Source organism: Citrus clementina, unplaced genomic scaffold (genome assembly GCF_000493195.1).
Source record: "Citrus clementina cultivar Clemenules unplaced genomic scaffold, Citrus_clementina_v1.0 scaffold_3, whole genome shotgun sequence".
Taxonomy (NCBI): Eukaryota; Viridiplantae; Streptophyta; class Magnoliopsida; order Sapindales; family Rutaceae; genus Citrus; species Citrus x clementina.
The window spans coordinates 45,751,575-45,764,836 of record NW_006262339.1 but is presented as its reverse complement, the minus strand read 5'-3'; the positions used below and the strand labels follow the sequence as shown (position 1 = coordinate 45,764,836).

General features: G+C 33.7%; 2 protein-coding genes across 7 annotated transcripts; both read left to right on the top strand.

Moving 5' to 3' along the window:
- Nucleotides 1-2,915: 2,915 nt before the first annotated feature.
- LOC18048081 (serine/arginine-rich-splicing factor SR34) lies at nt 2,916-8,903 on the top strand. Of its 6 annotated transcripts, XR_002906370.1 has the most exons (15): nt 2,916-3,091; nt 3,957-4,049; nt 4,450-4,515; nt 4,631-4,705; nt 4,789-4,891; nt 4,978-5,024; nt 5,216-5,273; nt 5,675-5,724; nt 5,821-5,877; nt 5,954-6,087; nt 6,232-6,333; nt 6,556-6,731; nt 6,868-6,956; nt 7,045-7,290; nt 7,517-7,550. XR_002906370.1 is itself a non-coding variant. In XM_006444260.2 (14 exons), the coding sequence occupies exons 2-14, from the start codon at nt 3,963-3,965 to the stop codon at nt 8,198-8,200; spliced, it is 900 nt and encodes a 299-aa protein (XP_006444323.1). In that variant the 5' UTR covers nt 2,919-3,091; nt 3,957-3,962; the 3' UTR covers nt 8,201-8,903. The 6 variants fall into 6 exon arrangements, 1 of the variants encoding a protein (XP_006444323.1); XR_002906372.1 differs by lacking the exon at nt 6,556-6,731; XR_002906369.1 differs by having other exon boundaries at nt 6,556-6,716; nt 6,868-7,290.
- A 2,262-nt stretch (nt 8,904-11,165) lies between these two features.
- LOC18048850 (phytochrome A-associated F-box protein) lies at nt 11,166-12,598 on the top strand. The gene has a single exon (XM_006444254.2). The coding sequence runs from the start codon at nt 11,510-11,512 to the stop codon at nt 12,494-12,496; it is 987 nt and encodes a 328-aa protein (XP_006444317.1). The 5' UTR covers nt 11,166-11,509; the 3' UTR covers nt 12,497-12,598.
- Nucleotides 12,599-13,262: the final 664 nt, after the last annotated feature.

Genomic DNA, 13,262 nt, shown 5'->3' with positions numbered 1-13,262 from the left:
GTTTATTCTTTTTACTCAATGAATAAAATTCTTTGCTTTGAAACATCAATGTTGTTTAAGTTGGTTAATATTACAGTTTGAAATTGTATATAGTTCTTTAATATTTAAATGGAATATTCAATTATTAATGACTTTATTTCGCATAAATATTAAAAAAAATAAACTCGAATACAACTCCCATCAAAGTGTTTAGCATCTTTACGGTGTCGATTTTGCATCACTCGTTCAAACCCAAATCACCATCACGAGGTCCATAACCCATGATGTGAGAGAAATTTCTATTAATTAAATCTTTTTGTACATAAATTTGACCGGAAAAATTTAATGTGAAGTTCGCTCTGCCTCTTTTTCTTTTTAATTTAAGTCAAGCAATCACAAAGATTCATATATAGAGAGCCTATCTAGTACGCGAAGGTACATGTGGCGCACTCTCATTAGGAGAACTGAGCCTCACAATCTAGCTCCCCCAATGGAAGCGCGCTAAGCGTGCCGCTGCGCGATAATCAAATGTGATCGTATACGTAGATAATATGATAGTTGTCTTCTCCTAACGAGATATCCTCCATATAAATGATGATCGGGTAAAAAGATAGAAAGACATGAAATCAATGCTTTAAAGGATATATTAATTAACAATAAATTTATATAGATGCATTATCCAACCAATAATTGATTGTCAAATTAGTTTTTGCATTAAAACACAGTAAGGTGACAATCACTAGGCCAAATAGTGATTGATTTTTTTTTTTTTTTTGCCAGTTTATACACGGATATGTGTTTGTAGCCTTAGCATTAATATTGTTTATATGGTTATTAAGTGTATTTTTTTTCCCTTGGATCTTACTATGAGTTGTGACCATAGTTTAGATTAAGGTGGCATTTATTTATTTATTTTGGCTGAATATCGAATATATTTAAATTTGAATAAGGTATATGTTGATCTAAATACATATGTAATGATATGATTAATTTTTTCTTTTTAACACTGATTATAAATGTATGAAAGTTAATAGTTTGAAAATTATGCCCTTAAATTTGTATCGAAAATACATTAGAAAGCTACTGCTGTTAAATAACTTGTACTTATGTGCTATACATTTTCAAGTTAAATATTTTAAGAAAATAGTGTTTTGAATTTGGTAAAATTAATAGAGTTTATTGAACATATAATTTTGCTAATTTTTAATTTAATCAGTCATGAAATTTATTCAAAATAACAATAGTATTCTGCATGTGTTTTATTTTACCTAAATAAGCTATAAAGTTTTTTAATAGTAGAACGTGATTTTACAATTATGATGATTAATCTTTATAATTTTATAAAAAAAAAAAAACTAAGCTTTTTACGTTGTAGGAAATAGATTAATTGTGGAAGGGTAATTTTGAGAGTTAAAGTTAAATAATTCATTCAAAGCATTATTTATGTGTTAATTTAACTTTTTGAACTCAATTTTATTTTGATATACGTCGCTATTTGACGAATTTTCATTGTTAGGTTGAAAAATAAAACATTTAAAATAACTGAACGACTAAAATTTTTGGAGTATAAGTGTAAATATGCATCTAAAAATAAAATATAAGAAACAGAGAGATTATGCTATCTTTGGGAGGTAGGATAAATGTAGGGCTGGACTATTTTTTGGGAGAAAATATTAATTCTTTGGGTAAAAGCTCATTCAGTCCCTGTATTTTAAGATTAATGACCATTTAGTCTCTATATTTTTAAAAATATCTCAAAACATCCCTACCGTTAAATTATTAATACATCTACTGTTACTTTTTATTTCTTTTGGCTTACTTTTACAATATTACCCTTTTAAAATAATTTTTTTGTTTGGACATTCATAAAAAGAAAATAATTAAATTACCAACTTAACCTTAAAAAATGAAAATTAAAAAAATATATATTAATTTTTAATTGTCAAAAATTGTATGCAAACTACCAAGTGTGCAAATGATGCTTGCAAAAAAATTAATATAAATTTTATTTTTTATTTTGAGGGTTAAATTGGTAACTTAATTATTTTCTTTTTATTAATGTCCAAACAAAAAAATTATTATAAAAGGGTAATATTGTAAAAGTAAGCTAAAAAAATAAAAAGTATCGGTAGGTGTATCAATACTTTAACGGCATGGATGTTTTGAGGCATTTTTAAGAATATATGGACTAAATAAACATTAATATTAAAATACATGGACTAAATAAGTTTTTACCCTTCATCCTTTGTTTGGAATGCTCACTTGGATTGGACTGATAAATCAAGTTTAAATTTTAATCCTAAATTCATGGGATTAATAATTTCAATTTTCATGTGATTTTAGTTAAGATTAGATAATGAGAAGAAAAATGTCTATCAATTTATGATATCTTATATAATTTCTTACTTTTATTTATAACTTAAACAACTATTTATTATTTATTTTTATTAATTAAGTAATATAGTTTTTTTATTCATAATTTACTTAAAAAATATTAATTAATTTATTATTTGAATAATTTTATTTATTTTATTTTATGAAATGATAATCATGACTGTCATATAATTAATTGAAAACAGACACATATACATACATACATACATACATATAATTTTCTTATTAGTTTTATTTTTAATTAATTATAATATTTCTTATTAAATATTTATAAATAGTTGATATTTAAATTCAAATATTAACTTAAATACTATTTAACTTAATTTTAAATTTAATTAATAAAATTTAATCCAATACTTAAACAAAGTTCGCATAATGTTTTTATTTATTTATTATTTTTTTCTGGTCAAACGTAGCCTTATTAGACCTTAGTGCATAAAGAGCCATTCTCGTTCAGCTGAAGCTGTTCGAGTTCGCGTGGGGCCCACGCGGGAGGCCCACTAACAAGTACTGATACATGTTGTGCTGACAAGTAGGCCAATGGATTTCTAATTTTCTACACTGAGAGAAGAGCGTAGGACTCAATATCGTACACCGGGTAGCACATAATCCCTCTACGGCCTTCAATAAATATCCATCCTTCCCTCGCCCAATTTCAAACCCTAATCTTCGAAGCTCTTAGTCTTTGTGCACAACTATCGTTTAATCATCATTACAGGTAAGCTCTCATCTCTGCTTTCAATTTAAATAAAAATATTTCCACAGGAATATTTAGTTTCACTTAAAAATCATGTTTTTCCTTTACAAATTCCAAACACAATCAGATAATCTGATTGTTCGCAAATCAAGATTTTAGCAAACTGCAATATCTGTTCTTGTTGAACCCTAATTATCTTAAAATCCTTCCCTCTTAAAAAAAAATAGAAAGAAACTAGAGCCTCTTCAATTAAGAAACCCTAGGAATCAAGAGACGATAAAACCAAGAAATCAAGAACCGATAAAAATTTACCTAGATTTTGACAGCTCTTCCTCTCTCGTGGTACACAATTTCCTACACCAAGGCCTCGGATTTGCTAGTGTAGGATAAACATTTTTTCACTATCTCCTGTACTAAGGTATCGGTATTTTGCATAAAATAAACGTTATTGGCTAATTCTGTCTTTTGGATATATTTACTGTGACGCCTCTGTGTGTGCTCGATTATACCGTTGATAATTCGATGTGGCATCCAAATTTAGGGGAATGATTTGTTGTTATTGATGCATTGGCTTTATTTCGTGGTTCTTTTGCCATATTTCCTCAAATGAATTGAGAGCAGAGTGGTTACTGTTAGAAGGAGAAATGGTTTTAAAAAACATTACCAGATAGGCCCTAAGTGCCCTCTGCTTTTCTTGCTCTGAGTAAATGGAGCAGGTGAACAGCATCTGATTTTGAATTGACTGTTTCCTTATTTTTTTCCTGTTTGATTCTGATGGGTAAGGTTTTCTTTTTAAATTTTAAATTTTTATTTTTTGATATTGCATAATTTGTTTACACATGGAAGGTTACAGACTTTTGGTTTTGAATTGTGTTGTTTGTCGTAGGAAAAAATGAGCAGCCGTGCAAGCAGAACTCTCTATGTTGGGAACCTGCCTGGTGATATTCGGGAGAGAGAAGTGGAAGATCTGTTTTACAAGGTGATGGTTTACTTTTCATATTTTCAAGTTAATTGAACAAGAATTTTAGGAACATCTACCAGTATATTGTTGAGTTCTTACTTTTGGGTTATTATGAATTTCAATGAATTTGTTGACCATGTATGTATAACATACTCTGCTGTTTCATATTTACTTGTGAGTGTACAATATAAGCTGTACATTGGGGGACCAAGTGTGAGTGGTCATTCAGTAATTTACTTAGTGGAAAATATGAAGTTCATTGTGTTTCATATAGGGTTTTGGTAGGATGATAGAAGTCACTCTTTGTTGTGTTTCATTCTATTCATTATGTGTGTGATTTTGAAAAGATTTTTTGTGCTTTATGTTAAATTTTGCTTTAGAATTGCGATCTTATTATTTATTTCCGTTTTGATCACAGTATGGACCTATAGCCCACATTGACCTGAAGATCCCGCCAAGGCCTCCTGGTTATGCATTTGTTGAGGTGAGCTTAAAGATGCTTACCTTCCACTCATCTTCTTTCTTTTCTCCTTTTTCATTTTTTTTTGGGGAAAAAAAAAATCAGTAGTCCATTCTAATCAGTCAATTCTCCATCATAGTTTGAAGAGGCTCGTGATGCTGAGGATGCAATTCGTGGTCGCGATGGCTATGATTTTGATGGGCATCGGTTACGGGTATCTATTGTTTAATGTTAGTATATGTTGCATGTGTCGAATGGATGTTGTGTAGTTCATTTTCTATCATGTGCATCTGTCAGGTGGAACTTGCGCATGGTGGGCGGGGCCGTTCATCATCTGATCGTCATAGTAGTCACAGCAGTGGCCGAGGACGTGGAGTATCCAGGCGATCCGAATATCGTGGTGTGTACTCCATTTCATGCACTTGGTTATGCTTTATGTTACATAATATGGTGCAGACAATATGACCGAAATTTTTGTACATGTAGTGTTAGTCACTGGATTACCCTCTTCTGCTTCATGGCAAGACCTTAAGGTAAAATTTTTGTCTTCTAGTATCATTCATTTTTTATGGTTGGCTTGTATCATTGAAATTCCTTTTTTCTCCTCCCCATTTGATCATCCATACCCCTCTGCATTCTGGCATGTGTGTGGTTTGTGTAGGGTGTGTCTTCAGGTTTGTTTCCTTTGTATCTAATGAGTTTTGAACTCATGGAATTTATGCAGGATCACATGCGTCGAGCAGGAGATGTTTGTTTCTCACAAGTTTTTCGTGATGGCAGTGGTAGGCGACATTGGAATAGTCTTTGCTTGTAAAGTTTTCTTTATTATTACTGTCAGAGTTGTAAAAATTTCCTAAGTTATCCATGTTGGAATTTTTTTTTTTTTTTTGGTGGTCTTATCATCCTCGTTATCTTGTCCCTGCAATGGGGGCTCTTGACAGAGTTATAATGTTCTGTTTGTCTTCGCTCATTATTCCTGTGAATATGAGTTTACTCTTGTTATCATTACTCACTTAGTATTGACTGTTATGTCAATTCTCAAAAGTTGTGAGGAGTCATTTGGTTTATTCTTTTGGAAGCCAGTAGTTGCCATGTCTTTAGTTTTGTGCTTTATGAATTATATTCACTTTTGGAAAGATGCCTACGTTTTGTTCTCTTTAATCTATTTTCTTTTTGTTTGCAGGCACAACTGGCATTGTGGACTACACAAACTATGATGATATGAAGCATGCAGTAAGTCATCCTCCTTTAATTATGGAGTAATCAGCAGTGATGTTCGTCCATGTTTTTTGATGATTACTCGTGTATACTTTGTGTTTTCATCTGCAGATCAAAAAACTTGATGACTCTGAGTTTAGGAATGCATTTTCTCGGGCTTATGTTCGGGTGAGTCTCTCACTGAATATTCTGAAATTAATGTACTTTGGTGATGTATTATACTTACTAAGATATGGACAATTAGGTGAGGGAGTATGATCATAGACGTGATGGATCCCAGAGTCCTAGTCGTGGCCGATCTTATTCAAGAGGGCGGAGTGAGAGCCGAAGCCGCAGTCGCAGTCGTGGCCGAAGTTACAGTCGGAGTCGTAGTCAGAGGTAAGTTCATGTTAATCTTTTAGACAAGTTATAGTTAGTATGTGCATTGCTGTTGTTTGTGGTGGACATATTGCAGCAATTCGAAATTGTGTGTTCAGTTGAAGAATATGAGCTGTGTTTATTAACATTTTTAACACAATGCAGCAAGTCTCCAAAAGCCAAATCTTCACGCCGTTCTCCTGATAGATCCAGATCAAGGTCTGCTTCTCGCTCACGCTCTGGATCAAAGCCTCGCTCTTTGTCAAGGTATGCTTCGTTATTATCCTTTGTTATGCATGTTGGGATTGTACGTGAAACTTAATACTTTCTTATGGTAATCTTGATTTGACAGATAGAAGCTTTACTTTAAAATTGCTTTAAGTTCTGCATAGTTTATTTCATTTGATTTCAAATTATTGGTTCTTCTTGAAGCCGCTCAAGTATTTTTAATATACCTTCTCCTTTGAAACATGTAATGCTCATGTAAAGGGAGACATGTGCATGCAAACATTGGTTGGAGTAATTCTATCAAATTAATTTACCTTGGGGTAAATTATATCAGATCTTAGCTGGGTTGATTTGGAAGGATTGTGGCGAAGACATTCTTGCGCACTTGCAATTTTCTGTGACATTTTCCTGAGATATGAAGAGTAAATAATTTCCAAGTGTGTGTATAGAATTTTTATTTTTGACTTCTATGCCTTATTCCCATGGGATGGGGTTACTGAAAAAGAAATCCTGGTGTCAAAACTGTCTTCATTTTCTCTTTACTGTATGAACATTGCCTTTTTGTGTTTTTAGATAATGGATATGTGCTGCAAACTGGGAATTGGATATTAGGATCTTGATGGGATATTGTTCAATTGCTTGCAACTCTTATGGGTGTAGAGGTATGCTCTTTCCAGATGGGCAACTTTGGAAACCTTCATGGTATCTCTGTTCTAATGCATTTAGCATCACCAATGTCCATGGTGCTAGATATGGAACAAAGGAGACAATGGATTGCAATAATAAAGCTGGATTTCAGTGAATTAAGTGCCATTTGGATCTGGAAGTCTCGATCAATGAGCGGTTGATACAATTTCTTTGCCATTTTCTGCTTCAACAATTGCCAAGCTATTAGGACGTGCCATCTGGATTCTCTTGGATATTTGGTGGTACAGTAGGGAAGCATGGTTCTCTCATGTCCACTGGTGTCTTAAAAATGCAGTATTCTTTAATAAGGTTTATTTTTCTGAAGTTAGGTATTATTTGTGGATGGAAATTTATGAATTAACTCTGATATTTTGTTCTGTGTTGAGCTGCTAAAGTTTTTTTTTTTGCCCCCTCTCTTTATTCCCTTTTAAATATGGTAAAATCTTGACGTGGAAGAGGCACAAGGCTCTTGGATGAAAGTTCTTAAAAGGAACGAGTGGATTTTAAATTTGGGTTGTTTGTGGAACTTTTGCAGATCACGATCAAGATCCAGATCTCCGTTGCCTCCTGTAAGTGATTTCTGATGTTATTCAAGTTTCTTCAGCTATATTATTGGATCCTGACCAAACTGATATGGCTACTCATCCAGCAGGTTTTAGATATAAAATAATTATCCTTACCCCCCCACCCCCCCAAAAAAATAAAATAAATAATAATGAACTGTAGAATGTAAGAAAGTTATAAACCTAAATAATGAACTGGAGAGTGTAAAAAAGGTTGTAAACCTAAATTCATTTGGTAATTAATATGTTTATGAAGTTTCGCTGATATGCTTCTTGGATAAGTATCAATGCTGTTAATGGTTTTATTTGCCAAATCTCTTATTCTTTGGTGGGGATTGGGAGGCTTAGAATTTGCTTGTCCATTATTGACTCGTATCCTTTATTGGTCATTGGCTGCCTTACAAAAACTATGATTGACTGCACAGAAACAAATAAGTAAAAGCCCCAAAAAGCGAAGTGTTAGCAGGAGCCCGAGTGGGAGCAGAAGCAGGAGCAGGAGTTTATCCAGGTCTCATTCTTCTCAGCTATGTTTTTCCTTCATTCTTTGTTCACAAAGTTTGAGGTTTTGATTATGTACTTTTTTCTTCCCCGCTATTGCTTTGTGTTTGGCACAAGTTATGATTTGATTCCTGGTTGCAAATTGTCTGGACAGGTGAGGTTTGGTTGTTTCTTTGGATGCCCTGGACAATGGCGAAATTCCATGTTGCCTTATCTATTGTATGCTTCGCAAATTTGGAATTCTTGATAGATGTGGATTTGTGGTACTAGGGTGGTTGATGGAATTGAACAGTTTGTGTTTCTTTTATTTGAATTGGATCAAGACGATTACTTGGCTGGATTGAGATAACTAGTTAACTACTGGACCCGGTTCCACATGATGTTTGGTCCAAATAAATTAGTATCCGGAGGCATTATTATTGTTCAATCCTGTAACTGGGAATTTCTATATTTATGTGGCTTTACAAATTCTAGCTTCATTTGCGCGTGAGATGAGGACAGGTGAAGTGGTTCAGTTGGCGTTGTTCCGCCAATAATTTGAATGTTTCAGGAAATAATGCTCCTATCGTATCTTATCGTGGGATAAGTTGGGCACATGAGATGCCACTCACTGGAAAAGGTGGGGTTGTGCGTGAGACAAAAATCATAATGGTCCCAACTCTGACGTATGGCGCTCGTTGGGTTCACTATGAGATCCAGTCGAAATTTCCACCATCGTCCGCAAACAGAAAAGACTGGATCAATAATGGGTTATTTTTAAAAACTTTCCTTGAAATTTGATATAATTTTATTTAGATAACGAGATTAATTGTATTCTTATTTACTTATCCTGCTGTTAGTATACATACGGGTTGATCGTTAGTTGACTTGCGAAATGACTAAAATATTCAAACTAATTTGGGGAGATAGAACATGTCTCTCGGGCGACAAGTGTTTGTCTTTCTAAATCACAAAATTTTTGTTTCTGTAATTGCAAGCGACGAATGTCGTCTCTCGCACGATAGGCGACAATTGCTTGTCTCTTCAAATTATGGAATGCTTGTAGGGCTGGAGGATGAAATAAAAAATCACTAAAACATAATTTAGTTCTCTCAGTAATAGATTATATCAGTTTCCATCAAACAAACCATCAATGTTTTACTTGTTTAAAGAAATAATTAAATTCAAAATCATCAAGTTGTATGTCACCAAACTGGCAACATAAATAAAAAATAATAAATATTTTAATTTGTGGCAATAGAAAAAATTTTTAGTATGAGTTAATTGAATTGAAAAATAACACTAAATAGAATGACACCATCATTTAAATAATGGTCACATATGTATTTCTGTAACTTACAGGTGGTGACAATCATAATTTGACTGAATTTCATCAGTTTATACATCCAACCGTCGCTCATATATACAAAAAGAACACAAATAACAACTACATTAACAGTGTGACATGATAATTAAGTTATAATTTATACATGACATTGTCCATTTTTGCTGCAGGTTCCAGTGAAACAACAGACGGTTCAACTAACATTTCGTCTCTATCATGTGTCAATAAACACGTTAATAAATGAAAGCAAAGTAATAATTATTGAATAATAATAATAATAATAATAATAATGACATTACTAAACAACAACAACAACAGTTACAATAATAAAGAAAAATAATGATAATAGTAATACATTTTAATATTTTTCATATGACATGTCTGTCGCTTAAAAAAACAGAAATTGCGTTTGTGCGACAAAAACTGGTGAGCTGGAGACATCACTTGTCACCCAAAAACACAGAATGTCTGTATGTGCGACAAGAGTATGTTGCCGCCCAAAACACAAAAACACTGTCTTTGAGCGACATGGGCTGTCGCTTAAAAAAACCAAAACTGAATTCGGGCAACAAAAGTTCGTCGCGCATGCGACAACAATGTCACCCAAAAATACAAAAAATGTGTTTGTGCGACGAGGGCTTGTCGCACGGGAGACAATCCTTATTGCCCAAAAACACAAGAATTGTGTTTGTGCGACATGCACACACAAACACTGTAAATTTATAAACATATCAACTTTAGCAAATTTTGGGGAGGAAAATAAAAATTACAATTAAGATTACTTCTATTTTGCACACTCATTTGCATAAGAATAACAAATTATTGTCTTTATATGCCCTATTACACTATATTACACTATGTATGGTGTAAATCACAAATATAAAATAACCAATAATTAATTTTTTTCAACCCATGGCCACGTATGAATGAACCTATTTTCCTTTTAATTAATTTTTCCATCACCAACCCATGAACAAGACATATCAAATACAACCAACAACAATCACTTATAAAATCTCAAAAAATAAGAAAATCAAAGGTATTTTAAAATTTTAGATTTTAATAAAGTAACTAACCTCTTACAAACTCTAATACCAGTGACATATCCTCGTTGTCGTTGATCGTTATCGGTCGGTGACATTCTCTGACCACCAATGTTTTTCTTCTTCATGAGTTATATATGCTCTTGATGTTTATTTCCTTTTGTTACAGCAAATGAGAGTAGGGGAGTAGAGTGACAATTATGAGAGAATGAAATGGTGAAGATCTATAATTGTGAGTGAAAATGGAGTGGAGTGGAGTGAAAATTGTGTTTATCTCTATTATTATTTTTTTTTTATGGTGGGGAAAGAGAAATGTACTATTTTATACAATGGATATTGTGCGTAATCGAATAATGTAATTATCCAATAAATTTTAAATTATTTTTTATTGTTATTTAACTTTTTTAGCATTTCAACTTGTCTTTTATATTTTTATCCTCAAATACTAACGTTTTATATATATACTAACGGTAGGAGAAATAACTGAGAATATAATTAATCTCACCACCTAAGTAAAATTATATCAAGCTTTATGGAGATTTCCAAAAATAGCCGGATCGATAATTCTCTCGCAATTTGGTTAGCGCCGTCAAATCAAGTGAAAAGAGCTAAGACTATCTAGCCTGTGCTGCTTTCTAAACCGAACAGGTGGACGGTTCGAATTTTTTCAGTTAATTGATACCCGTTAGTTGATAGTTATCTTGACAAAAGCATATACTTGCAACAGTGAATGTCGACTCGACTCATCGACTAGACCATGCTAAGTGCACCGCGTCTCGACAGAAAAATGCACAACTTGACGGAAGGGCAAATTAAGGAAATAAATAGTTGAGTAAAGTTAACAAAGCTATTTATCATTCAAGATGCTGTGCACTTAGTATTGCATCTCCAACATAGCAATTCCCTCATCATAATCAGCCAAAAGTTTTACAGGAGTGTCAGACCCCAGCCGCCCTCTGATTCAAAACTAAAACGATTGGCAGCCAAGCAATTTCACTGTCGCTGTCTCTCTCTTTTCTAAGAATCAAGACCACCAAAGAAAGAACCGGAGAGAACAAACAATTCTATCGCAAATTCACTTGATTCGATTCTTTCTTAGAATGGCAGAAACCTTATTCTCAAAGCTCTCTGACGACGTCGTGCTGAACATCTTCTTCAAACTGGAAGATGATCCAAGAAACTGGGCCCGCTTAGCTTGCGTCTGCGTCAAATTCTCTTCTCTCGTTCGCAACATCTGCTGGAAGACCAAGTGCTCCATGTCCATTCCTGCCGTTGTCGCTGATCTCATCTCCCCGAATTCTGGCGTTCCGCCCGGTGGCTGGTCATCCCTCCACAAGCTTTCCGTCTGCTGCCCCGGCCTCCTTCACGCCGGCGTTCTCTTGGAGAATTCGGATTTCGGCCTCGAGCGCGAGCTGGGCCCCGACTCTGATTATCAAAGTTGCAGCACGAGCGCCATTCAACCGACGTCGACAACGACAACGGCCGAGGCTTGCTCCAGCAATCTAAATTCTGTTACTGATTGTTCTTGGTCACTTTTTGATGATCTTTATTACGATACTGTTTATGATAAATCCGAGTCACATGATGATGATGGTGGTGGTGATGGTAGCTTAGTTGTTGAGGATGTCGACAAGTGTGAGGTTAAAGTGGGTGGCGAATCCGCAACTTGTAAGAAGAGGAAGATATGTAGATCATTTAGGTCTCATTTGGCATCTGGGGTTTGGAATTTGTGTCGTGAGCAGGGGAATAAATTGCTTGCGAGTAGATTCAGAGGGGATTGTTTATACATTTGTGATTGGCCTGGGTGTCTTCACACTGAAGAGAAGCGAAATTACATGCTTTTTAGAGGTATTTTTAAGAACTTTAAGCGATCTCGTGTTTGGAGAACCATTAATGATGGGAACCGGAGTAAGATTGACGTCAATTGTGCATTTTGTAACTGTAAAGAGACTTGGGACTTACATTCTGCTTTTTGTTTGAGAAGGGTTTTTGGGTACCATGATGATGGTGAGCCTGTTGTCAGAGCTTATGTGTGTGAAAATGGACACGTTTCTGGAGCCTGGACTGATTTACCATTATACACTTGATTCTATTTTCGGATTGTCTGGTATTGTAATAGTTTCCAACTTCTTTTGTTGTTGATTATTTCTATTTCTTTGCTTGCCTGCATCTCTTATTATCTCTTTTAATTTTGTAATTTTCACGACCAGTCAGTTATATTATTTTGAGTTTTATTAAATAAAAGTGAGGTCTGTGTTTTTTTAGTGTTTTGAAGGTTTCTATCAGTTATTTCTTTCCCCTCCTAATAAGTTGTTGCTGGAAAGTAGTTTTGAGTGTGACAATTGATAGTTTAATCTGTTAACTAGTTTTCTCTATATATATTTATGTATATAATATTCAATATAGGTATTGGATTTTTAGATTAGCTGGTGAGCTTCCATTGAGGGGGTGCAGAAATTTTTGAAAGAGATGCTTTTTCGCACGTGAATGCTCTGAAGTTCAGTTGCCATAAGTTATATATTTAAGGAAAATTATCCACCGATCACCAGTTTTTTCGGGCTTTTTTTAAAATACATATTTTTTTTTAACCCACTTGAAATTACATTTCTTTTCACTTGTCTACTTCTGTTTAGAGACCGTTAAAAAAACTAACAGAATATTGTATAAATAATTTTTTTACCCTCAAATGTAAAAGATAAATTATACATCAATCACTTGTTTTTTTTTGTATTTTTTAAAAAATACACAATTTTTTTTTTGCTGAACTCCACTTGGAAGTTATATTGTTTTGTACATGTCCACCACTGTATCGTTGTAAAATGACAATTTTACCCTTATGATATCAGTAAAGTT